This window comes from Anser anser (genome assembly GCF_964211835.1).
Source record: "Anser anser genome assembly, chromosome: 6".
Lineage (NCBI taxonomy): Eukaryota > Metazoa > Chordata > Aves > Anseriformes > Anatidae > Anser > Anser anser.
This window is the reverse complement of record NC_139726.1, coordinates 16,291,555-16,317,604: the sequence shown is the minus strand read 5'-3', so window position 1 is coordinate 16,317,604 and position 26,050 is coordinate 16,291,555. Positions and strand designations below refer to the sequence as shown.

Genomic DNA, 26,050 nt, shown 5'->3' with positions numbered 1-26,050 from the left:
CTTACAGAGGCCCTGGGGTGGACAACATGGAGAACCAGTACACACCATTCAACAGGCTCAAGCGCCACCTCCTGGAAAATCCATTTCGGTTCAATTCTACTTCCAACATTAGTTAACAAGGCAAAAAAACAAACAACAACAAAAAAGTGTTCGTTACATTTCTTCTGGCTCACATGAGCCCCTTCAGTGTTGAGTTTAACTGATCAGTGACACAGACAAAACCCAGAGGAACTGATTCACGTCATGTGCCAGCCACATCATAGGTTGGGTACTGCTGAGTCTTAACAATTTGTAAAAGGATTTCTCTTTGGAAAAGAGACACTAATAAATTAATTAATTAATTAATTTATTTATTTTTTGGGGGAGGGATTACTTTTGGTTTGTGTTTCCTCAGAAAGACAATTACTTAAAGCTATAAGTTACCAGACAGGCATGGAAAAATGCATGAGGTTCCAAAAATCAGAGGAAGTGCTTAGTTTAAAAGTACCAAGAAACTTCAACGATTTTTTTCTCAGTCCACAAAACCATGATGGGAGCCTGCAAATGTTTATAACCAGGTGTACTGCTTGTAAGGAAAACAGTCTAATTGCAGGCAATGGAGTCCCTTACTAGTACGATGAGGCAAATGTTTAGTATGGTGGGTCAGATTTGCAGAACAGGATCTTGTTTTGGACTTAAGGATTTCAGGTCATAAAATATAATGGGATTTGCTTTTCATTTTACCGCTAAACCCGGAAGCAGAGAGTATATCTAAACCAGATCTTCAGAAAGGATTGTGTCTGAAAAATGCACAAAGGTTCCCATGAGAGTGCCTGTCTCCATTAAAAATGACTTGCCACACTGATGAAGATCACACATCACACTACAGCCTATCAGTTTTCACAGCATGTGGTATCTGCAGTGGAATGGAAAACTCAAATGTTAAGGTACAAAAAAGAATCTGTTGCTCAGATGTAAAGAGGAGGTGTTTCCGATGCAGTATGTCTGCTGAAGGAAAATGGCAGTGGCTGCTTACATCAAAGAAAGTCCCGGCGTGTTCCAGGATGAGCTGGCTGGAGTCAGGCTTGTTTTTGCAGTAGGTGACATACATCTGAAATTTATCTGCCTGTGAAAACAAACATCAAGGGAAAAGCAAGATAAGCTATTTCTCTGCTCTTACATTCTCATTAAGGCTCACCAGGACAAATACAATTGACAAACCCCCACCTCTCGAAGCAATGTGAGTAATATGAATTAAGAACAGAAGATTTAGAGGCAGTTCACACCTTACCTGAGCAGTTCTGAGGGGTATGAGGTGCACCATGTAACAGCTATGGGAGGCTTTCGTTAACAAATGCGACAGAGGGAAGGCCTAAAACTTTAATCCAGCTGAAAAACAATTTCTAAGAGCTCTGATGAGGTTACACAGTTTGCATCCAAATCCCAGTCATGAAGTGTTGGCTCTATCACCTACTTGCAGATAAAGCCAGCATGGGAACTCTGGGCAAGACACTCACCTAGCTGAAAGTGGCTTGAGCCAACACTTTTGTCTTAAGACTGGCTCAGATTTGTGATGTCTGGCTCAAACTTGCCTTTCCTACCTTGGTTCAGACTTTAATGGCTCAAACTTTATGTTGTGCTAAGAGCGTTTTGCATTTCATTTCCTAATTTATTTAAGAGGAAATTAGAAGCATCTGTGCAGTCCTGCCTTAGAGCAGTTTCATATTACTCAACACTGGTCTCAGGGAGAGGGAGCCAGGCAGAGGAGGATGGCCTCCTTTGATTACTATTGCTTTTTTGATACCATGAATCTAAATAACAGGACCTTGCAATTGGGCAGGCAGTTTTGCATGTACTGTTGCTGAGGTTCTGAGGTGATGTGGTACTATCTTAAAAGCACCATGAATATTTTGCACAGAATGATATGTAAATGCGTTCATCTTTCATAAATATGTAACCTCTTCCATGTAAACTAAATTTCTGAATCCATTTCATCAGTATTTGTGCCATGTTTTCAAATTAAAAGCCTATTCAAAATCATCCAAACATGCTCATTTTTTTGGTAAGTGAAAAGGTTCCGTAATGACTTCAAAAATACTAATTCACAGTTTTAAAATATCAATAAAGCCAGCAGAGCAAACATGAAGAAGGCTGAATTGCCTGGTAAATATTTTGAAAAGATAACAGTTTTCATACAGATAAATTACCATAGCCAATTCCTGGAGCCTCCTATGCTCATGAACACTCTTAGCATCAAGATTTCAAAGTCCTGCTGGAAATTTTCCTGGCAGTGGGTAATGGAATGAGAGAGTACAGTGGCTCAGCAATTTGACACTCATTTCTGAAGCAAAATGTTGATAAAAGAAGATGTTCGTGCCTTTGTAAAGGCCTCATGCATGACTAAAATTCTCTAAGGAGGGTATATTATGATTTTAAATGTTTCATCCTTGCAGGGTTCTTTGCAAAGGAATGAATGTCACCCTTAAATATGGATTTGGTTTGACAAATTCCTTTTGAACAGGTTCTTGAACCAGCAGAGGTAAGTACTGTGTTGGTCAGTGCAGGACAAGGAGTGGGACTCTGGAAGGCTTTCATACCACTCAAGAGAAAGAGTTAAGGAAGGGAGCTTCCACCCTGAGAGGGTGAAGGCGGAAACAGTCCTCATTACAGATTTACCCTTGATTTCACTTTTCACCAGGGATGTAACCCCTGCACCAATTCTCAGCTTGTTTCTGTCTGTACTGGAGGAATTAATTTGAATAAATAAAAAGAAGAAGGCTCATTACCCAGGTGACGAAGCAATGGCCCACATCCTCAGGCAGTTGTTCATATTTCTCGAGTTCTTTCAGAAAAATGCTAAAAAAAGAAGACACCGATGTAATTAGTTACAGTCAAATGCCCAGGGGAAGCAGAATGACCAATGAATTGATCAGTGTTAATGACCAATAGTTGTCTCTTGACTGTGAGGCTAATCAAGTGTGCTGCCAGTGAAGAAAGTGTGTCCTTGCAAAGGCATGCTTTGCTATTTGAGTATAAACATGCCCCACTCAACTACAATGAAAAAGGTAAGGGTCCAGTGTGTTCAGGAAGACAAAGTGACATTCAAGAACCAGACCAAATCTTCAAAAAGATCTTGTGAAGTGGTTCAAAAACAGGAGCCCAAATGTTCCAGCTTCCCATTGTGAAACTCAGCACTCTGAGCAAAGGACAATTTAAACAAGCTTGACACTTTGTGGGTAGTAGTAAATTCCCCACATACAAATTTCATAATCAACTCACTCCCATCACCTTGTACTGTGAATGACATCTCTGATTTCAGACAGAGCCTTATACAATGCCTAGGTGGAAAGAGCAACATGAAACAGAAGTTGCAGAAGGAGAAGCAACTGTGTGTGCTGTTTCTCTTGCCCTGAATCACGTTGGAGGATGCATTAACATCACTGCCCAAAGGAGAAGATCGGAGGATGCAGGTATGGAGGGGACAATTTATTTTAGTGTTGTTAGAAGCTGTGGTGAGAAAAGGATGATGCACATGCAGCAAGCTGGTAAAGGACAGGTCAGAGAAAGGAGAAACAGCAGCAACAGGGAGCTGTGGGGCATGACTGAGGTCTGAAGGGGGTGGCAGCTGAGAGTGAGGGAAAGTCAAAAAGAGTAATCAGATGTCATCATTCAGAGTCACTAAAAGGAAAACAACATCACAGACAGGAGAGGGGAAGTGGGAAGGCAACTGGGTGATCCCAGCATAGTTAAATGAAGAAGAATATTTATTGGTATGACTGCACAATTCTTGTGGGCTGTAAGTCAATTCATCTGTTAATTAAAGGCCTTTTTACTCTAATACGTAGTTTGACTCTACTATTTTGTAATGCTTTGAAGCTGCTTGCACAGAAGTAGGCAAACAGTAGCCTCTCCTGGACCATATTCATGTGCATACGATGGCACATTTACCTGTCTGAAGCACTGAAAGTCCCCCAGAACTTCAACAGAGAACAGTCTTCTGAGCTGTTTTTCAAACTGCCTTGCTTTTGATGTACAACTTGAAGACAGACTTTGAAATTCAGGCTGAACTTGTGGGATTTAGCATCCCTAAGTGCTGTAACTCCCATTGCATTCATATTATATCAGGGAAACAATGCCCTCTAAGCACATCTGATACAGTCTCATCTTGATAAAAGGAAGCACTGTTACCTACAGATTAAACACAGTGAGTCTCTAAGTGGCAAGAAAGCTACTTCTTAATCCAGCTCATGTCAGCCATTCCTTTTTTCTCCCCTTGTGTTTTCCAAGAGATTGTATTTTTGACAGACAAGCTTCCAGACCTGATCCATATTCTATTTCATAATTTCCACTTAAAATATTCTCTTTACTTATCAGCTCTCAACCCAGCATGATTTAGAGAGAGTCACAGCTGTGGTACCATGCTGTTACCAAATTTTGCCATGATCAATCCTTTGAATGTAGTAGTACCTGACTTTTTTACCCAGAGGTACCAATGACAAAGTCCTACCATTGATAACCTTGATATCCATCTGATTAATATAAACACTATCAATTCACACAAAAGCATCACATTTACTGAAACCTATCAGCCTCTCTCTAGGCAACAAGTAACCTCAGAGCACAGAGTTCCTCAGTTATTAAGTCACTCACAAGCATCAGAAACAAGAAAAGTTAGTTCCAAAGTTTCTACTCCTTTAATTTTGCTGAACGTTACTACGAATTCACATCCACCTGTCTGAGACATGCAGCTATAACGGAGCCAAAGGCTGCAGTTCTCACATTTTGATAGGGATACAAGTTGTGATGCTATATATATGAAACATAATATGCATCCGTCAAGAAGACCTCATTTCCTAAACTGTAAAGCTGAAGGAGTATGCCTGCTACCTCAGTGCCCCATTCTTCCTCAAATGGAAGATATGCAGAGCACAAATACAGTGCTGTGAGATGGAAAACATGTGTAAGACTACGAAGTATTGGTATAATAGGACTTCAACATTGTTAATCAGCTGTAGGCACGGTTTTAACAAAAATGCAATTTTTTTTGTAAAATAAAAACAAAAACAAACAAAACAAGAAATCAAACATTATTTTATAAATCTAGATTAATTACTTTACACTCTGGTGTACATTCTACTGTAGGCGTTCAGAGCGGACACCACATAGATGTGTAGGTATATGTATACTTTTGGCTTCCTTAGTCAGCAAACATCAACAGAAATGTTAGGAAAACCTACTTGTTATGAAAGTCATATATCTCCTGAATATTGCCAAAGATGATGTGTTCTTTATTAAGAATCCCAGCGGGTATTTCTTCCACTCCACTTGTCATTTCCCAAAGGTAAGTCTGGAAGACAGCAAATACTCTTAGCTTTGAGAGAATAAATGCAGTGAAAAAGAATAGATCTCCTTGCTTTCTTGCCGAAGGCACGGGCTGACAAGGGAACTACACACTTTGTGATTAAACAAACAGGGTAAAAAAAAGAGATGTTCCAGTGTCACAAAAAGCTCTCCAGAGAAATTCAAAGTGCTGAAACTGAGAAGTTGTCTGAGGAAAAAGCAAAAACATGGCAATAGCACCTGTCTTTGCTGTCCAACTGATGGTGTCCAAGAACTTCAGGCAGAAACAGTTGAAAGATAGCTGCGTTTGCCACTTCAGTAGCATTAGACACATAAAAATCCATTTCAAACTGCAGGAATGTGAAATCTGTCAGATTTCACTGAAAAACACTCTGCTTTTTGCCTTGAATATCAGAGTCTCCTTCAGAACCACCCTGCTGCAGAGCTAGGTAAGCTATTTGACAGTGCAAATCCAGCTCTTTGTCTAGCTTGAGGTGATCTCTAGCTTGAGAAGATCCAAAGAAAGAGAATTGAATTCTTAAGGAAATGCTCCATGACTGAAAAAAAGAATGGAATCCAACAAATTTCAGGTCAACTCATGAACATACTGCTATTTACTGAGTCCCAAGACAATGCTCTTACTCTCTTTCTATCTACTTTGATATTAAAAGCACACTGAGGTGTCCCCAGAGGTGCAGACGTTTACAGATATATGTGAGGTCCCTCCACTCTCACCAGGCTCCCACCACCAGACATGACTCTGCTGTCAGTCGCCAATGGTGGGTAACCTCACACCACCACCACAAAGGACACCGTGTCCTTCCTAAAAACACCGGAGACTCCCCAGGCTGTAACTTACCTCTAAACATTCATGTAAATCCCTGACATAAGCTTTTTCTGTCTGAAGCAGCTCAGCCATAATGAATCTGGAAAAAAAAAAAAAAAAAAGGTATTTTGTGTGCTTTGGGCATTATAGGCAATGTAATGAAGAGAAAACACAACATTTTTCTATTGTCTTCATGAATCAACATACTTCCACTCTGAACCTCCAGCTGCCTCATTTTGCACATTTCAGCTTCATATATGAAATATCACATGATATTCTAGTATCTTGTAGCATTATTTTTTAAATAACTTTTCTGCATAAAATTCTGTTAAGTTGTATTTCTGCAGTGCTGAGGCACGATTTACTATCTACATACCAAGCTATAGCAGTCAACCAATTGTCAGCTATTTTTTTCCATAAGAAAAGACTTGAGATTCCCTGACAAGATTTGCAACTTCACTAACATGCAATTAAAAGTCAACCTGAAACTTGAATTTCAGTGGGAATAGTAATGGATTTGGGAGACACCGCTAGTTTGAAGAAGGTACAACAGCTTGGTATCTGACTGGAGACAGTGCAAACTGCTGGAAAGCCCAGCAACCACATTTGTAGTGCCTCAAGCTCAAAAATCAAATGCTCGATGCTTTGAAAATGTGCCACAGGAGGACCAAGTGTAACCACTGTCCCCTAAAGGAGAAATGGTTTCTTATTAAGGTTGTCCAGAGTAATGACTATTTCAGAGGGATGAGAAGGATCATACATACAAATGCTTTCCAGAATATTGTCACACAAAATTTAAGGCAAAGTATTGTAAAAGTGAAGCATTTCTAGATTTAAGTGCAAGAAGCACTCTCACAATATTTCCACTTGTATGAAATATTTCTATCCCTCTCAGTTATACACCCACTGAAATTTGGACCTAAACCTCAAGTGACTGAAACTAGACAACTCCCCTGGATGTCAGTGGAATTTAAAGAATACCTGGACTTACAAGGATGCTTTTTTTTTTTTTTCCCCTGTTCATTTTACTTGTCACATACAGCCAGAAAGAAATCATGATGAGTATCTTCATGACATCAGGGTCTACTCCAAATGCTCAACTAACTCCTTTCCCTTTCTAAAAGTAACTTTTGATTAAAAACAAAAGAAATTCAAATTGTATGTTCTGATATTCTCTTGCCTACACACCACAACTTTAGCTCTACACCTGTAAACATATCTCAATAGCTCCACTGCTAGGAGTTTTAGGGATATCAGTCCATTCTGGTCATGTAAATATCACAGAATCACTTGTAGATATTGTATCATGACTCATTGTGAGAGTTTTGGGACATACTCTTTCTTTCTGGCTGATTTTCTTTTTTCTTCATTGACTTCATGATTTGCATCTCGCAGCTTTACCTCCCGGTCTGAAAGACTTGCTGGAATAATATCTAGCTCTAGGTCCTTGTTATCCTAGAAAAAGTAACAGTACAGATTTTAAGTTCATGTAAGACTACTGTTGTGTAAATTGCAGCATGTCCATGAGAATAAAAGGGTAAGAAGGGACAAAATTAAGATAAAGATACTAGTGTAAGAAAGAAGGAAATTCAAAGAGATTTAGAAAAACTACAGTGAGAGGGAAGAAGATGAGAAAGTGAGAAAGAAATCTCAAAAACCAAACCAAAAAAACCCACACCAACACCCACTCACCCAACCAAACCCACTATGAACTTTATTACAGTCTCTGCTGTTACTTCTATCTATCTAGGAATACACATTGATGACAAACATCTAAATATTACCTTACTCCTTTCACATCTCAATTAATTGCCTAGTATCAGACCTCACAAACAGTCTGAAAAAGAGGGGCACTACCCAACAAGAGCCCAGAGACAATTCCAACTTCCAAAGGCCTTCTGCTATGGAAACGTCTTTCCAGAAAGTGGTTAGTAACTCTGTGCAAACTAGAGACCCTACAAGGAACAGGACATTTAAGTTACCTTGAGGATGTGAGGGATTTTTTTCATCTTTCTTTGATACTTTATTTTAAAGGATTGTTGACCAAAAGGTTTTTAAGTGTTTCTGCTTCTGACACACCCCTGATAATGTGGCTTGGGAATACCAGGAGGTTCTAATTTTTGTTGCTTTTGTATTGCTCAATTTCACCTAAAAGAGCTCAGAGATGAGGCTGGTGATCATTTTTTTCATTTAGATAAAGGATGAGAGAATAGAAGCATCCAATCAAAGCCTGGGTTTGATTCAAAATAATGGTGTAGCAGTAATATTTATGGCTTATGATAAAATTAATACAGACTTTGGTTCAAATAATATGTTTCTCCCTCCTTCACAGTAGCTGTATAGTCTCCTGGAGAATATTGCAAACGTTTGTTTAGAAAGTCCTTCTGATCTTCATCTGATTCCTCCTCATATCACTGATATGACACAAAAACAACAACAAAAAAACAAAAAAAAACCACAAACAAACAAAAAACACAACACTTTTTCTCTTCAGAAAGAACAGTTCTGGTATTGACTAGTTTTAAGTGGTTATAATAGACATGTGATAACCTGCAGCATTCATTCTGTAGCCTAGACTTCCTTCTGTGACTTTCAGCTTTGGTATAAAACCTCAGCAGGACACGGACTTACAGTACCTCTGTATTGATTCCAAGGGCTTTTTCCAGGGAGTAGCGGTATTTTCCCATTCTGAGAGAGAAGTCACGGTAGCGTTTGTCAACAGTGGTGACCCACTTCCTGATTTCAGTGGCGTGCATATGTCCTTTTTCTACAAAGCTGTCAGCCAGCTGGATGAGGAGCTTCACTTTCTCCTTTGTTTGCTGCCCAAAACATAGTGCTCAGTTATGTTACACTATTATTATTTCTTTTCATTTTAATTTACGCTGCATTCAGAAACAGCTCACAATCTTATATAGATCATTTAACTTCATCTTATGCAGAATAAAATGCTTTAAACTTTTTCCCAGTAAAACATGAAAGAAATGATATTTTTATAATGAAATTTATGAAGCTGCAGGAGATACAAAAAGTCAAGTACTTGAAACCACACACACAAACACATAAGAAAAACATGTCGGAAGTTAGAGACATCTCCTTCCCATAACCAAAAACTTATTTTTGTGAGCCTTGGAGTAGAAGACATGATTTCAGAATCATACCTCATAAAACACACCTAGTTACTCTGAATCTATATGTAGGTGGTTCTGCAGACCTGTGTAGACAGGTCATCAATACATCACAGACCGATCCAGGAAGTGAATTTGAATTGCTACTTTCTGCTTCAGAAACAAACAGAATTTAAATCCAAATTCCTTGTCCATTATAAAATCCCCAGTCAGTATTGTGGCTCCAGTTGGAGCGTTACAAAGTAAAAGATGCCTGAACTCGAAAACATACAATAAGCCCTCAAACCTTCCAGAGGTCTTATCTATTCCTTTAGGACTCAGATTGCCCCTCAGTCAACGTGGTTTTCCATACTGAGGAACTTTGTGCAAATCTGGCACAAAGGGGCTAGTCATAGATTTTAGCTTAGATTCTAAATCTGTCCCAGCAATTGAAGGTGCCTGAACCCTATGTTTAAGCCAACTCAAGTGCAAAACGCTTCTGAAAAAGAGTTATCAACTGTATGGATTGAACTCCAGCTGTAATGCACACGTTAATCCTCAAAAGCAAAGGAGAATCAGTTGTACCCCTAGAGATGCTGGTGAGCTGCTTTTCAGAGAAAGGGAGAACCTCCCCTCTGCCAGAAGTGGTTCATGCTGTCAAGTACTTGACATTATCAGCAATCTGGCCAAAAAAGGACAAGCACTTGTCAAATCACTGTTTTCTTGAATTTAGTTTTATGTTTGAAACCTGATAGAAATTTTACCAGAAAAATAAACTAACAGCAGAATCAGAGGCCATCTTAATACATTGAGTACTTAAGCAAGGCTAGGTATGGAGGAGTAAAAATCTGACTTTCTGTCATATTTAAAGGGTTTTTCATTCCCAAAAGCTACTGGTGTTTTTGCTGTCCAAACATTTGGTTTGGCCAGAAAGGAATTGGGATCAGGAAAGCTTTCAATTACAGCTTAATTTGAGAATAACATCATCTGGGAGTGACTTGCATTTACCAGATTGCACATGGCCCTGGAAATATTCTAGGTCAGCAGCAGGATAGTGATTTAGTAGAGCCCCAGGGAGCAGGACTGGATATGTCAGTGTGAGGAATGACCAGTAACGGTCAGAAAGCAACAAGGTATAAAACTTAACTCTAGGCTAAATCATGAATAGAAATAGCTTGGAAACTTTGGGATGAATTGGGATTATTCTGATTACAAATTAAATGACAAATTGGAATAACTGCAGGCATGCTGATGGTTAGAGGACAGAAGTTCTGTTAAAGGAATGTTGCATGGGCCCTGTCTGATTAATTTAGCTCCCATCCACTCTTCTTATCTCCTATTTTCACAAATGTGCAAACTCAGTAAAAAGGAAGGGGACATGAAGAACACAAACCCTGTGAATTAAACCCATGCAAGCATGGACAACCCAATAAGGAATTTAAGGATTACAGAAGATCAATTTCAGGACACATTGAAATGAAGCTATATCATACCAAAGCCATGGTCATACTGCAGTCTGACTTTGCAATTTAGATCCTTATCAATGACTGTTAATACCCCTGTGGATTCATGGTCTGTGAATTATCTATGGTTTGAATTAATTTGTCTGAAGCAGATCCAATCACTATTCCCCTGTAAACCTGACCAGACTTCTCAGAATTGCCCCATATAAATTAATAGATTCTTGGTAGTGCAGCTTTGTATTAAAAAATGCTCATCCCAGAGTTTACAAACCCATTTAAAGTATTTCGTTGGGATCAGTGGAACATTTCTAGTAAGATAAATTACCGCCTGTGATCAGTCCAGCTGCAATGAATCAAACAAACTGTGGTTGTAATCGCAGAATCGCAGAATAGTTGAGGTTGGAAGGGACCTCTGGAGGCCGTCTGGTCCAGCCCCCCTACTCAAGCAGAGCCACCTAGAGCAACTTGCTTGGGACCATTTCCAAGTGGCTTTTGAAGATCTCCAACAAGGAGACTCCACAACCTCTCTGGGCAGCCTGTGCCAGTGCTCTGTCACCTGCACAGCACAAAGTGCTCCCTGATGTTCAGAGGGAACCTCCTGTTTTCCAGTTTGTGCCCACTGCCTCTTCTCCTGTCCCTGGGCACCACTGGAAAGAGCCTGGCTCTGTCTTTATTGCATTCTCCCTTCAGGTATTTATATACACTGATGAGATCCGCCCCCCAAGCCTCTTCTTCTCCAGGCTAAGAAGAAGAAAGGGGAATCCAAGATGATCATGGGTATATTCAGAAGCTGCAGAACAATTAGGAACTCTGTGTCATTCCTGTATGATTTTCTGAGGATGGAATTTAGGTATATCTCGTTAGGTTGCTGTGTTGTGTATGCAAATGAACTTTCTCTTCATTCCTATCAGAGCAAAAATGCTCCATAATCAGTAAAAGTCAAGGGGGAGAAAAACACATTTTTGTGCTTATGTCTTGCTAAAAATGAAAGGTCACAATTCTCAAAGGACATTTATCTTTTGGGCTAGGAACGTCAGGAGGAAAATATAAAATCAAGAGAATGTGATTACAGAGATTTAAGACATTTAAAGAACCATAAATAATCAGACTAAGGTAGATGCCATAATTAGACTAATGTCATTTTTTACCTTTGCAGGTACTCTGAATTCCCCATATTCCTTCAGGAGTTCCTGAGTTTCCTCGGCCGATTCCCCTGTGGAGTTGTGAGTAGAGAGGTAATATTCGCCTGTTTCTTGGATCCAGTCTAAGGCCTGTGAATGTCAGAAACAACCAAAGGAAAAACAAAACAAATAGTCTTTGTATTTCAAGAACTAATCCACTAACAAAAAAATCTGCCAAATAACGGATATCAGGGCAACTGTGACATAATACTGTGTGTATTAATACACTTTCTAGGAACACATAAAAAGAACACAATAATTAAAGCAGATGGGAAAGGATACAAAAGGTGCTGTCTGTTTCCTAGGAGAAAAAGGAGTGTAGGGAATTCAACCAACATACAGCAAAATCTGGACAGAGCGAAATCAGTTTTCTCATTCAATAAAAGCTCAATAAAACAAGTTTGCTCTTATATTTATTTTCTAACTGAAGAACAAATCCTGAAAAGAATATGACCTGGCAAAAATACTGAGTTTTGTTGTTGGACTTGGGAATTATTTTAAATTGTTTTTAAAATGTATATTTGCCATGTATTCAAAAGTTACAGTTTTTAAAAATAACTCAGGATTGCGATAGGAACCCCACAAAGACACATGATGTGGATACAAGGGTTATTTACACACTGCCAAGACAGCAAGACAAATAGGGGTTGTTATACTACCTGCTTGGCACTACGCTCGAAGACAACGTATTGTTGGCACTGGTCTAATCGTCGCTTTTTCAGGGTCCAGAAGTGAAGGACCCGGTTCTCCCTCTGCAGCAACTCGCTCAGAATGGCTGTAGGGCAAAGGAACTGCAGGATTAGTGGTTATAGGAATGCATAAAGAAATAAGCCATTAAAATCTGAATTTAATCACTCTGACTGGACCCAAGGACAGCCCCTGAGATTGTGCTTCCTAAAAAAAATATTGATTCAATGGGACTGCTTTAAATAATAACAAAAACAACAACAGTAATAAGATGCAGTTGCAGAGTTATCTGTTAAAGTAGGAGGTGCTAGAACGGAGTTGGGAATTTACCCCAGCAAATACATTGGGGTACCTGATTTCTAGTCCTTTTGTTCTCTTCTGTTGCTTATTTTAGCGGCCTGGTGCTAGTTGACACAGAAGAATTGCCTTTTTATTGCCTTGTTCTGGCCACAGGCTACCCAGCACTTGGCACCAAAGAATGCTGTCTTGAGCAGAACTCATCATGATTAGATGTAATCAGACCTAAGCCTCCAGTCTGACATATTGGTAAGGTTTTTGTACAGCTGTGCTTCCTGGGGACCTGCAACAACTGCCAGGTTAGGACTTTGGGTTAGGGCCTGGTATTGATCCTCTAAACTCTTTTTCTGTGTGAAGGGGATGTGGCAGACACTGAGGCTCAGGAACAGACCTGAAGGAGACTGGCCTCTCTTTGGGGGTCTGGAATATACATGTTCTTTGAAACCTGCGGGTGCTCAGCCAGACTGTATCAACTTGATGAAAGGGTCTGATTTAACTGATTTAACTCAAAAAAAAAAAAAAATCACACCCACAGAAATTGAAAGATATTTACACTCTATCACTGACACAGACCTCAGTTAAAGCTCTGTTTTCTAATGAAACCACGCTACGTCTCTTGTGGCTGTCAGCCCTGCAGCTCGTGTCAGGCACTCCTGGGTATGGCACCGCAGCCCCTTTCCATAGCATCAAATGTGGCATCCACTAGAGGGGGCTTAGGCACACGCAGTCTGAGCAGCAGCCACACTATTTTGTATTAAAACATTAAGTCCAGCTTGTCAATCCCTTACAGTGAGTTATGATCATTTACTTCACCCAGTAAAATAATCTCTCTTACCTCAAGCCCTTTCTGAGCCTTGATTCATCCACAGCTTATGTATCCACTCCACTGGCAGAAAGCAGATTTGGATACATCCCTTCGCATTTACAAATCTGACACTTATTATGGTCAAAAAATTTGTAATTCTTAAGTTAATTGTAAAATGTAGCCCAGTCCCTGCTAGAGACACCAGGAATTTTGTCTAAATGACAAAATTAACTGGAAACTTGTCATGGGTGTTCCAGATCAGGTCTCTGAATAACTAGTTTATGCCAAATAAAACTAATTTTGTTCTATATTAACAACTTTGCTTTAGACATTTGACTTACAAAAAGATTAACATATGAGCTGATTTATAAATGTGTGAGTAATTTCAAACAAACTCAGTGAGGAAAACTCACAAGCTTATATCAGGTGCATATTTAGGGACTCACTGAATCAAGGTTTAAGCAATTTCCCCAAGATTTTCAACTGTAGGGAACAAATGTCCACAACATAAAAAATATTTGACACAGTAGCAAGGAAAGTGGAGGACCAAAGTCAGATTAACACAGCAGAACAGGTATCAACAGAAAGGAATAAAAATAATCTTTTCAGACGCACCGTTTTCACCTTCTGTATATAACCAAGGTTCTTATCCCTTTCACAGACATAACGGCTGTACTGCTATGGCTGTCTCTTTCTGCAGTTTGCAAGCCAGCCAATAATAATCAAAAATGATTTAGCTCTGTAGATTCACTTTGATTATTGTTATCAGTACCTTGCAGCATTGCTAGCCACAGGTTGACAAATGATTAATTAAGCAGAGAAGTGGAAACATTTCAAACATCTCAGATGTATCATATGATTGCAAACTGCTCTTCTGACCAAAGGAAAACAACCACAGGCAGATATTTTTGCTAGTGATTGCTTGATGTGGCAGGGTGACTCGAGGGACAAAAATACTGCAGATCCAACCTAGGACCAAACAAGCTTGGACTCTTTTTTTTTTTTTTTTTTTTACTTTCAGTGCTCAGAAGAAGTAGGATGCATCTAGATCTTGTGTTTGATATGTACTTACTTGTTTATTCATTTTTAGATATTAAGACAAAACAACGTATGATCATCTCAGCTGACTACCTGTGTAGTGGGCAATGGCACAGTGTCACTCCCATGGACTCCCCTGACAAGGGAAGCCAGAGAGAGCCCAAGTTTCAAAGCCCTTTCCTTTATTCCCCACTATCAGTTGCGATAGCAGAGCTTTGCATAAGAGCTTAGCAGAAGAGGGATCACCTTCTGAGAGGCCTCACTACCACTGCTAGCGGTGTCAGGCATATATGTCATTTTAGTGAAAGCAGATACCAAAACCTAAGGTACCTTCTCAGCAAGCACAAACTTCAGGATGACAACAACTCAGAACTTAGCAACGGAGGAGGAAGGATGCAAGGAAAACCCGTGATGCTGTCATTGCATTGGTGCACCAACCTTTCACTTGCTGCTCAGGCCCCCTGGTATGGCTTGCTACTCCAGGCATGCTAACATTGTTCCTGTGGATGTACTTGAGGAACACCTCGGCGTTTCGTCGTGCCAGAGTGCAAGCCTAAGAAAAACAGCCCCCGCCAAGAAGAGTTAGTAAAGATAAACAAAGAAAGAAAAAAGGACTCAAGGGAACTGTCTGCTTTTTTTGCAAGAAGTTCTCTTTCATATGGAAACACAGGGGCTTCAGTTAAGAGTCAACAAACCAAGCTAATAAATTAACAGCCTCATGAATGTATTAAAATACATGAGTCATTTTGAATTCAGTGCCTGATTTTACATCTTAAGACAAATTAATGACAATAATCAAGCAACTGGTTGCAAAGAGCTTGTACCTCACATACATTTTCAATCTAACCAATCCTAACCCTCTCTCAAGAAGAGTACTCATTGCTTCCAAAAGCATGCAATCTACAGGCATTGATTCTTAAGCCATGCCTGTCAGACTACTTTCATGTTGTACACCAGTGTTAGTGGAAGTGGGAGGCTGGCTGTTGGCTGACTTGTCAGCCTGTCAGCTCTGCAATTCTTAGCAAGCAACAACTGGAAGGGCAGGAGGAAATCAGTCTCCATCCCAGTGCTGTGCTACAGAGACCCAATGGCTTCAGTTGGTAGCAGTTTTTCAGGTATTGGCTTGGAGGACAGAGTCTGAAATTCTGTACGGTTTGTATAAGCCAGCACCAAAATACCATATAACACTTGTCATTTATAATGCTCCTTGTATGCAATTTTGAAAATAAATACTTTGAACCACCATAACAACTAGCATTCTCCATGTGAAATGTAAACATCACCTAATTAGTCCTGATGACATCTCCTGGAGATACACATTGATGATAATGCTTATCACTCCTATTATATCAGTGTGAAATTAGCCTAGGGCTTATACAGAGAGCCAGTATCTGAACTGGAATTACACCTCAGAGCCTTCTCTTAAACTTACCAACAGTGTCCTAAATTGACTACCTAATGGGGATTTTTTTTTCTGATTTATTACAGAACTAAAATGAGACCTTGAGAAAAGCCTCCTTCTGCTCCAGATGTTTGCTGATCAGTGGGATGACGTGGTCTATCTCAGCTGCTGGTCCAAGTTTATCTCGACCTCCACACCAGTCTTCATCCCGTCTGTATTCTTGCTCCAGGCTCTCTAATACACTGCACACCTGAAGCATGCCCAGAGCAAAACAACTTTGTTATCCACAATCATAACGAGGAGGAACATATTCAGAAAAAGTCTAAAAACCAAAAATATTTCAAACCCAAATATTTTAGACTGTAGGCCACGGCATGGAGGATAACCAGGTATGAAACAGGCCCTGGACAGAATGATCTATTAGTTATTCTTGCCCACAGGGATCTCTACTGTTTGGGATGCAATTCGTCTGGTTTAAGGGTGATAAATCCTTCTTCTCTTCCAACGCATAGCAGGGGGGAAGCTCAAAAGGTATAACCAAGGCAGGGGTCAGTCTGGCCCCCGTGGATCATTCAGGAAACAATCCCTATTCCAGAAGGGTGCTTTAGATGTGTTTAAATCCCACTGAAGTCAAGGGAATTAGCACTTACTTAAAGAAAAACACATGCTTAAATACTTTCCTGAAACAAGTTCTGAAGCTGGAACTAATTCTCTTCAGCTGCATGTTAGCTGCTCCCTATACAGCTTTTGTAAAGACTTATGGATACCAATAGACATTAAATCAGTGTCACAAGGTAGGTGGATGCAGGTGTTCCACTGTACAGGGCTTACTGAAGGATCTTCTATCTTGGTTGAATGAAGGGAATAAGGCAAATAAACCAGCACAGTCTGAAAATTGTGTGTGCAGCAGCCTTGGACAAGGTTGAGTCTTTTGCATTGCAGATCCTGAGAATGACTCTCAGTGCCTTGTGCAGACACTGAAAAAACTGCCTAAACTTTCCTGACCACTGGGGGCTTTCCTCTTCTTTCCTAGAGGACTGTTCCTACACACTCCACTACTAAGATTACTGAAGATCCATCCAGTCAGTTATTGCTGGGGTTCTGACTAACCATGCTCACCCATTGCTTGCTCACTCCTGCAATCTTTATATGAACAAAGATATAATTCAGAGGACCCCACGTGCTTAAGAGCATAGTTTAGAAGAGACTCCGGAACCACTCAATCGTCCCTCCACTATTACAGGTCATTTTCATAAAACTCCATTCCTGAACACATCAAAATCCATTTTAAGACTGGTGAAATGAGGTTAACTGATTGACCTACCTGCTGCCAGGCATTTGACAATCTGAAATCAGTTCCTTGCTTGGATGCAAACCAGCCCTCACCCTCAACCACTTGCTGGAGAGCAAATGTCCCACGTGTTATTTAGGCACAGAAAAGCATTTCTATTTTATTTGTTGGTTCTTGAGAACTTTGGTACTCTACTGGGGTTTGGTGACTTAAAAAAAATCAAAGTAGATGGACTGCCTTGGGTCCACATCTTTGCAGAAAGACGGTTCCTGCACATTCAGGTATCACCTCTCTGTTAAGAGGATGAGAGAAATTATCAGGAAGCAGGCTGTTGATGAAGTCAGAGGGAAACTGGACAATATGAAAGCCAGGGCTCCACCAGCTATACCACAAACATAGTGAATTGGGGAAGACAGGCGTGAAGAAGTTTGGCTGGTTGTGACAGTCTCTCTGGCCACCTTTTTAGCTGTTTTTTGTAGATACTCAGAGAACTCAGGATCCAGTAAATTACTCAATCCACTGTCATGCAGCCAGGGACCAGACTGCTAAGGGCTGTAGATCAGTCCTGCAGCCTGAGAGAATGACAGACTGCTTGCAGCAGCAAGTTCATGAGCATTAAAGACTGAGCGATGTTTGCTCCAAACATTTGCTGCAGAGACACCACTCATGAATGAACTGGTGGGCACTGCAGTACGCTTGTCTATCACTTGGAGAAAGGAAGAGAGACGGAATTGATAAATGACTGGCTATGCATATTTTGGCCAGCACATTTGACTGCCTAAAGCACTAATGAATCCCTTAATGGCTTCCATTTCTCACAGTCCTCCACCAGCAGTAATTCTTTCCAATCCTGAGTGCATCAGGGACTGTAAATCTGTAAACCCTTCACAGGGAAGGACATTAATTATAAGGAATTAATTTATTTTAAACAATCTTATAAATGCATTACACAATGACAACAAAAAGTGGCCCAAGGATCATCTACAGCCTTGATGTTTAGGAAAAATTATCTCGGTCCATAATGACATATTTAGCTGTGCTAAAAAACTTTCCAAGCCTGTTCTCTGATAGAGGAACTAACTGTGTGGTGATAACAATAGAAATTTTAATGGAAATCATTGCTGCTTTTCACAGAACCGCAGGTTCCTACAGCTAACACAAGCTGCCTGGCTGCAGTAAATTATATCACATGAGGCCATTCGAGTATCCATACCATGACACTAACTCTCACCACCAGCTACAGTGAAGTTGCACCTGTTTATGCAAGAGATGAATGATCCTATTGTACCTGCAGCCAACCGGATGTGGTTTACAATTCATGGATTCCTGGAATGAGGTACAGTTGTGTCAACATATAATGGTTACTGCCATAATTACCTGTGCTGCAGATGGATTTCAGAGAAATCGCTTTGTATCTTGGCATCTGTTTTGGCATTGTGGTGTTTTACTACTATTGAAAACACTGGCTAGTGCTGCTCACAAAATAATAAGTAATTAATGGCAAGCAGTTCTCAAAGAAATGCAGATTTATATTCCTCAAAATGAACTCTGGTATAATGAGGACTTGAAAATAAGATGATAGGATTTCAGAAATTTTTCCCTTTGGGAAGGAGACAATTAAAAAAAGCTCAAAAATTATATTGTTTCCACACAGTTTCAATAAAAACTTTAAGATGAAAGTTACTGCATAATTCAAACTGCCTGTTTGAAACATGGTTTTGGCCAGTTCAACCTGCTATGCCACTGGATAAATCATCCTTTTGGTTAATGTTGTTAATGCTGTATAATCCCTTGCTGGTAAAAGACCCTCTGCACTTGGGATCAGAGTAGAAAACCCACATGTACCACCACTGTCATGGGGTGGAGTGCAATCACATTGGTGTTTGTTAGCTGGGGGGCACCTGAGAACACACGTGGGTCCTATTCAGGTGACAGAAAGCTTTGTTTGCACTTTGTGTGTCGATGGAGACATGCAAATGTATCAAAAGGCAGCTTTTCGAGGCAAGCAGGGTTGACCAAAGTGCCACACTTCCTATTTCTGGGACTGCTCAAGGAAAAGGGAGCAGATATTTGGAACAGTTCAACATCCTAAAGGAGTAGAGAGATTGCACCAGTGATCTTACTGAGACCGTTGCACTACACACTGGGAACTAAATGCAAGACTGTAGGCAACTGCCATGAAATGGACACGACACTGTTCAGCTCACCTGCTCAGAGGTTTTATAGAAGGCCACCGAAGCATTGACCAGTTTGAGCCTGTCCTCCATCTTCAGCATCAGCTGTTGCCAGTGCAGGGCCACCTTTTCAGCACATTCTCTGATGGCATCGGCATCATAATGCCCAGCCTGCAGCAGCACTTCGGCTTTCTGCTGGACCTGCAGGGCACTCTGGTGTGTCTTCTGTAAGGAAGTGGCATGAAACAGGGACTGTGTATGAGGGGAGGAAAGAGAGGTTGTACAGATGCGCCAGATTTATGGTAGAAAGGTGGAGCGAGGCGTGAGCATGGAGATGTGAGAGAGTGAAACATTTTTAGAGTTATCTCCAGTTAACAGTTACTTTCCGCAAAGCATTTTAGTTTCAGTTATTCACACACATTTACAAGGTTATTAAAGCTTGGGACAAGCAAGTACCGGCCACAATGGGCTAGCTCCACCGGACAGCTACTGCCCCATGGGGAACAACCTGAGGCAAGGGAGAGAGTCCTGGTGGATCCCTTGTGGCCGCCCCAGTGCAGGCAGCTACCATGCTGAGCTCCCACCCTGCCTGTACTCAGTGCTGACTGCATCCTACACAGTCTGCAGGCACAAAAGCAAACACCAAAGAGTTGGCAAACTATGGGCCTAATCACCCCGATTTGACTCTTGCCAGAGAGTTTGCTGGCATCAGCAGCTTTCCTCAGGTATACAATTGTCCTGTCTGCAGGATACAAAGCGTCAAGCCAGGAAACATGAGGCTGCCTTAGAGGGAACACTGCTGTACCACGTAAATTAAAGATATTAGGAATGGCTTTCATCAACAAATGTTGAAAATACTATTTGGACCATGAGGACAAAAAAACCTTCCCCATTATGATGATTTTTCTTTAGCCATATATATATATTTAACAGCATGAACTATGCCACAGATATCAGTTCAAATAAGATAGGTTTCAGACAGTACACTCACATTGGACCTATATTGTGCTACCTTTAAGGGCAGAACTTGGAGGGGAGTCAAGCTATTTTCCACATGTTTCCCCAGTTGGCTCAGTTGCAGGCAGGACTGATATATCTGCCCCATTCCCCAGCCTGCATCTGTGCCTCTCAGTTAACCAAACGGTGGTTACACCTTCCTTTGTAGGTTACTAAGGGGAAAATAGCCCCTGGCCTTTCCCAGCTCCCAAGTAATTGTGTTCAGGTTTAGCCCAATATTTGATTTTAATCTTCTGAACAGAAGCCCTAAAATCTCCTGAAGACTCCTCTGTTCTGCATCCCATTTGTAACTGCTGCTGACAAATTCCCATGTGATACATTTATGATCTAATCCTTGAACCTGGAAAGAAGCTTGAAATCATCTGGTAATACATTGATGAATAATGCAATGTAGAGAAAGCTATTAGCAAAAAAAAAAAAAAAAAAAAAGGATTAATACTTGGCAGAAACATTTAGGAAGATGTTCAAGAACAACTGGTTAAATGTAATATCCAGCTGCTTTACTGATGTTAGAGTCGTAATACTTGTTTTAAATAGACTTTAAAGGACTTTAACTGAAAACCAATTTCACATCTAGCGTGCCTTTAGAGGACTGTCTGCCCTGCGTGCTTTGCTGATCTCTTCCCCATATTGAGGTTTAAACACTTTAAATATTTAATCTAGTGTTTTCTCCCTTTGAAAACTTATTTTCCCCGTACTGTGGTGTAACCCTCTTCTCCCTCTGTGATTTGCATTTACCACCAAATACAAGCACTCGCTCAATGGCAGCAAGCTGTGATAACACAGCTGGTGGGTGTCTTGTCCCCCACCGCCGCCTGGTGATGGCTGCCAAGATGTGGTCAGCACGGCTCGGTACCAGCCAGCTCATACAGAATTGATAGAAAACTTCTTTCTGTTCCCTTAGGAGCTACAGCAGCTGCTCCTTCCTTACTGTGAGCGGAGCTAGATCAAAACAGGTCATTTACTAAGATTTAAACTCTATACTTACTAGCCACACTATAATGTATACTGACTGCTTTGAAGTTTATCAGAAGACATAAAGACAGTTTTTTCCCCCTAAGCTGGGCATCTTTTAAAATCTCCATTATGGGAATATTATTCTCATAAAGTGTTTTTTTTTCTCTTTTTTTCTTTTTCCTCAAACACATATAAACCACAGAAAGTGATTTGCCAACCTGTTCTTTGCTTTGTAAAAAGGTAACAATTAACACAGAAAACTGGGGAAGCATATGCACCTTGATAAGCAGGAACAGAAGAAAGCAATGTACCTCCTTATACATAATTGGAGCAAGCACACCCTGTGAGCGTAGGATGTGTTCATAATAGCAAGGGTACGTAAAGAACTGAGCCAAACCATGAGTTCTGAAGTCCTCTACTCAGGGGAGTTGATAACTTTCCACTTCTTATCCAAAGCACAGCAGCTCAGAGGATGTGCTATTACTCCTGCCATGTCCTGACACCATGAGGGAGGCAAATGCGTTGACTCGCTATTGGTTTTCAAGGGCCACGTCAAAGACGTGCTCCTCACACGCAAGCAGGGGCACGAGCTCAGTTCAGCAGGCAATTCTTAAGAATCACCCCTCCTGCTTAAACCAAAGGTGTTTGAGAATGTGGGTTTGAATGAATATCTCCTCTGCCACCAACAACAGAGCCGCTGAATCAAAGATTACAAGTGAGAGCATTATCCAGAATCAAAGATATTCATAAATGAATGCTCTGAAATGATCTGACTTCATGAACCTCTACCATTTTCAGACCACTTTGTGAATTTTAATCCTATTGTTTTTCACTAAAGAAATTATCAGGAGATGTGTGAATGTCATTTTCATGAATGGAAATGCTGATATTTGACAGCAGAAGAATTAGCTGCAGATGATAAATAATTTATCTCACTATTAACCTCCAGCTGCTTTATGAGTTTAATGGTAGGTTGACTTTCTAAAATTTTTACTCCTTCCCCTCCTTCAAGCAAGCAACGACTGATGCCCAAGAGATAACCTTTGCATGCTGTTCGGCTAGGATGAAGAAACAAAGTTAATTTATTTGTATTACCTCTATGGCCAGCTGAAATTGTTCATGCTCTCGCTGGAGCTGCTCAGCTTCAGAGAGGGAGCTTGCATTGACAAGGCTTGCATTCAGCATTGATTCACCATTCCGGATCCAGCCAAGCACCTGCAAAGAAAGTATGTGCTTAAAGGATGCTTCCATACAAAGGTTTCTGTAGCCAGCTATCAAACAATGGCTCAGCCTAACCAACAGAAAGGTACTTTGCCCAGTATGGTCTCAGGCTGAATCAGTGAGCAGAAAGAAATCCTAAGATAAGGACTCAATGACAGAAATTGTCAGAGGGAAAGATCTTACTGCAGGAGCTACTGATTAAGGAATCAAATCCCAAAATATTTATGTGGATATTCAGATGGCAAAGAGCTTTCATTTTGAAGATCTGATCACAAAAATGAATATTCTCCTGTGCAAATACCCCAGGGCAAAACCACGAAGTATAATAAGGGATATTTGAAATTAAACATAAAGATCTCTCTCTTTTTCGAATTTCCACCTTGAATTATGGACCTTGCTGGGTCATGCTGCACCTCCCTTCGTGCTTGTGTTTCTTTCATGCAAAAGTCAGAGCTTGGGGGTAAGGAGAAGATGCAGTTGGTTTCATCTGGCACGTAGTTAAGATGCAGTTGGAGTTTCTGGGTGCATGCAGAGCTAGGAAGAAACTCCATGTCTTGCATTTTATATTTAGTCAAGAGGCTGTACTTCAGGGATGTTCAGATTATTTGTAGACATGCAACGAATGCTGTTATGACTACAGAATCAAATGCTAAATGTAGGTAATTAATCTATCAAGCTCTTATTTATTTATTTAAACAGTGACACTTTCTACTATTTTAAGACGTGTTTTTGGAAAATTAACAACCCACACGCATGTGCAAGTTCTCTGCTGTGTTGGCTCAAAGCCTATTTTCTACCTGTGTGGGTGTCAAATTATTCCAATAAAGCCAGCAAGTTGCTGAATTCAATTCACAGATGCACAGGAAATCCTGACTGCCCAGGCACTGCCCTAAATTTAGCTTGTGTTTTACAAAGCTCCCAAATTGACTTTGCTGCAATATTCTACACAGTAATTTCCCTTTTGTGCCATCATTTTCACCAAGTGATCCATTAAATCATCTGAAAGAAACAGGGATTTTCTGTTGTTTTGTTTTTTATCCCTGCATCAAGTATCACCCTACTTGTAGCCATTCAGTTCCCTGTGGGGTAGAAAAATGAATTTTCCCTAGGACAAAGAAAGAGGAAACATTTACACATGTATCTGACCCTAATTTGTACGAAATTACATCTGCTCAGTACAACAGTGTGGAAGATTTCATTTGTCAGCTTTCTGTCTTTCATCAGCAGGTATTATTGATCCTGTGGGAAATGCAACAAAGATTTAAAGGAAAAGAAATCAGGTTATCATATGGCAATCTTTTTGGCTGGCATTTTCTATAATCCATCAGAGAAGAAAGCTACATTATTACCCACTACATGGTACCAAAAGCTGAAGTTAACCAAAAGATGGCTGTGTCTGGAAAAGGGTTGAGGTGAGTATATCATAAAGCAACGCATTATTTCACATTTGATATATTGAGATATATCCTGGCTTGGGCCGTTTAGAGTGTAAAAAACACTGAGTCTGTATGCTAAAAATGCAACAACTGAATTGGTTTTTTTTGTTTTTTGTTTTTTTTCCCCCCAAGCAATAGAATCAGGGCGTGACGGGGTTCTCTGGGCAACAGCTTTCATTTGATCTGAAATTTTCAAAACTTGTCATAGAGATTTTGGTGCAGATTTTATATAAACATCTAAGTTTCCAAAAAGTCAAAAAACAAAACAAAACAAACACAAAACCCACACTGGAAGCCTCAGTCTTAAAAAAGAAACTAAACTAGTAAAAAGCTAATAGACAACAAGTTTGAGTAAGGAGGAAGAGGGACTATGCAACTGAAAGCAGCAAGGTTTCCTCCAGTGTTAATGGATGTGCAGATCCCTCTTTACAACTGTCTCGTTAAACCAGTAATTTGCAGAATGAAGTACTCTGGGTCAGGATCTTTGGTTCTCCATCCTGACAGTCTCTCAGAGCTCTTCTTGATCAAGGCTGCTGCCACTCCCTGTTGTGTCCCCCACTTCCTTCCCCCAGAAAGTGGGTTCAGACACTCACTGGGGGACCACGCGCTCCCTCTTCCAGGCCCAGTGAGCACCCAAACCCCAGCAGATTTTGCTTGAAAGAACTTAAACAACCCCGTTCTACCTCCAAAAGTCCAACACTTAAATGTCAGGACCTCATCTGGGATTGTATCAGCTTTTTCCAAAACAATGTTTTTCTGTTATTTTTTCCTCTTTTTGCGTGCGTGTGGTTCACATAGAAAGAAAACATTTTGTGGCATATCTAAAGCTTCCTTAAGTCTAAGTGCAAAATCTGATCACCTGCAGAGCTTTTAATTGTGCCTCTGGTTTGGAAGTAGACTGTGAAATGACTGAGAGAGAGCATTTACACATTTGTATCTGGTTAACAAGAACTTATATGGCGCTTCATACCTTTTCATTAAAATAAATATAGAAGCTGCTATTACAGCACCAAGACGCTTCTCTGGTCGTTGCATGTATTAATAGATTCACTACTATCTAGGAATGCACAGACAAGCCAATTATTTAAGCATGGTTTTAAACAGACACATCCTACAAATCACAGATTTTATCAACTTTGTAGAAGCAGTGATTAAATAATCCTGGAGTTAAATAAATCTCCAAAGACTCTTTAAAAAAGCCTAACCATTTTCTTTACAATGGAGAAGCAGAAATGCATTAACAGTGACTTACATAAAAGCCACGTCTTCCTGGCGGACAACTTCAAGGCATGGGTTCTCTAACACGGCAACCACCACAGTTCTGAAACAATTCCCACTTGCGTCTCTAATAAAACAGACTGCTTCTGGATAAGGCTCCACCTTAATTAAATAATAGTTCCAAATTCTTATAAGATTCATACCCTGAAATTCTGACATCTTCACTGAGCACAGCATCAGAACTTACAGGATAAAAAAATAAGGGGAGGCACCTCATGTGCAACCTTCCTTAAGGAACAAGAGTTCTGCGTCCTGTAGTGAGTCTGTCTGCTGGTTTACTTTAGTCAGAACTCTTCTCTTGATGTTCCTAAAAAAGACTTTAAGGCCTTGATAATGATACAAGTCAAATTAGGTTGGAACAGACTTTTAAGTTTAAAAGGCAAAATAATGTAAGAGAACCTTTTACATCTCTGGTCCCTCTGAAGATTCTTTAAGAGGCTTTTACCACGAAATACACCACCACCAGCAGGGACACCTTCTGGTAAATTTCAGCCATGTTCAAAACTGTACTCCAGTTTCCAGGAACTTTGTGACATATTTGCATGGGGAAAAAA

The 26,050-nt window shown here is 40.3% G+C and overlaps 1 protein-coding gene across 29 annotated transcripts in view; it reads right to left on the bottom strand.

Moving 5' to 3' along the window:
* The window catches only part of KALRN (kalirin RhoGEF kinase), a 502,153-nt gene that overhangs the window by 142,146 nt on the left and 333,957 nt on the right, over nucleotides 1-26,050 (bottom strand). For 27 of the 29 annotated variants that reach the window (XR_014586048.1, XR_014586049.1, XR_014586050.1 and 24 more), the window contains 12 exons: nucleotides 22,657-22,776; nucleotides 19,621-19,839; nucleotides 16,223-16,372; nucleotides 15,159-15,273; nucleotides 12,553-12,668; nucleotides 11,861-11,983; nucleotides 8,782-8,964; nucleotides 7,482-7,600; nucleotides 6,179-6,245; nucleotides 5,217-5,326; nucleotides 2,766-2,835; nucleotides 1,016-1,105 (listed from right to left, as the gene is read on the bottom strand). Coding sequence is in view for 24 of the 29 variants with exons in the window: in XM_083841888.1 (XP_083698014.1) it covers nucleotides 1,016-1,105; nucleotides 2,766-2,835; nucleotides 5,217-5,326; nucleotides 6,179-6,245; nucleotides 7,482-7,600; nucleotides 8,782-8,964; nucleotides 11,861-11,983; nucleotides 12,553-12,668; nucleotides 15,159-15,273; nucleotides 16,223-16,372; nucleotides 19,621-19,839; nucleotides 22,657-22,776 (1,482 nt within the window). In the remaining 5 variants the exon portion in view is untranslated. The remainder of the gene's footprint in view (nucleotides 1-1,015; nucleotides 1,106-2,765; nucleotides 2,836-5,216; nucleotides 5,327-6,178; nucleotides 6,246-7,481; nucleotides 7,601-8,781; nucleotides 8,965-11,860; nucleotides 11,984-12,552; nucleotides 12,669-15,158; nucleotides 15,274-16,222; nucleotides 16,373-19,620; nucleotides 19,840-22,656; nucleotides 22,777-26,050) is intronic. The other 2 variants (XM_083841899.1, XM_083841872.1) reach the window with 1 other exon arrangement.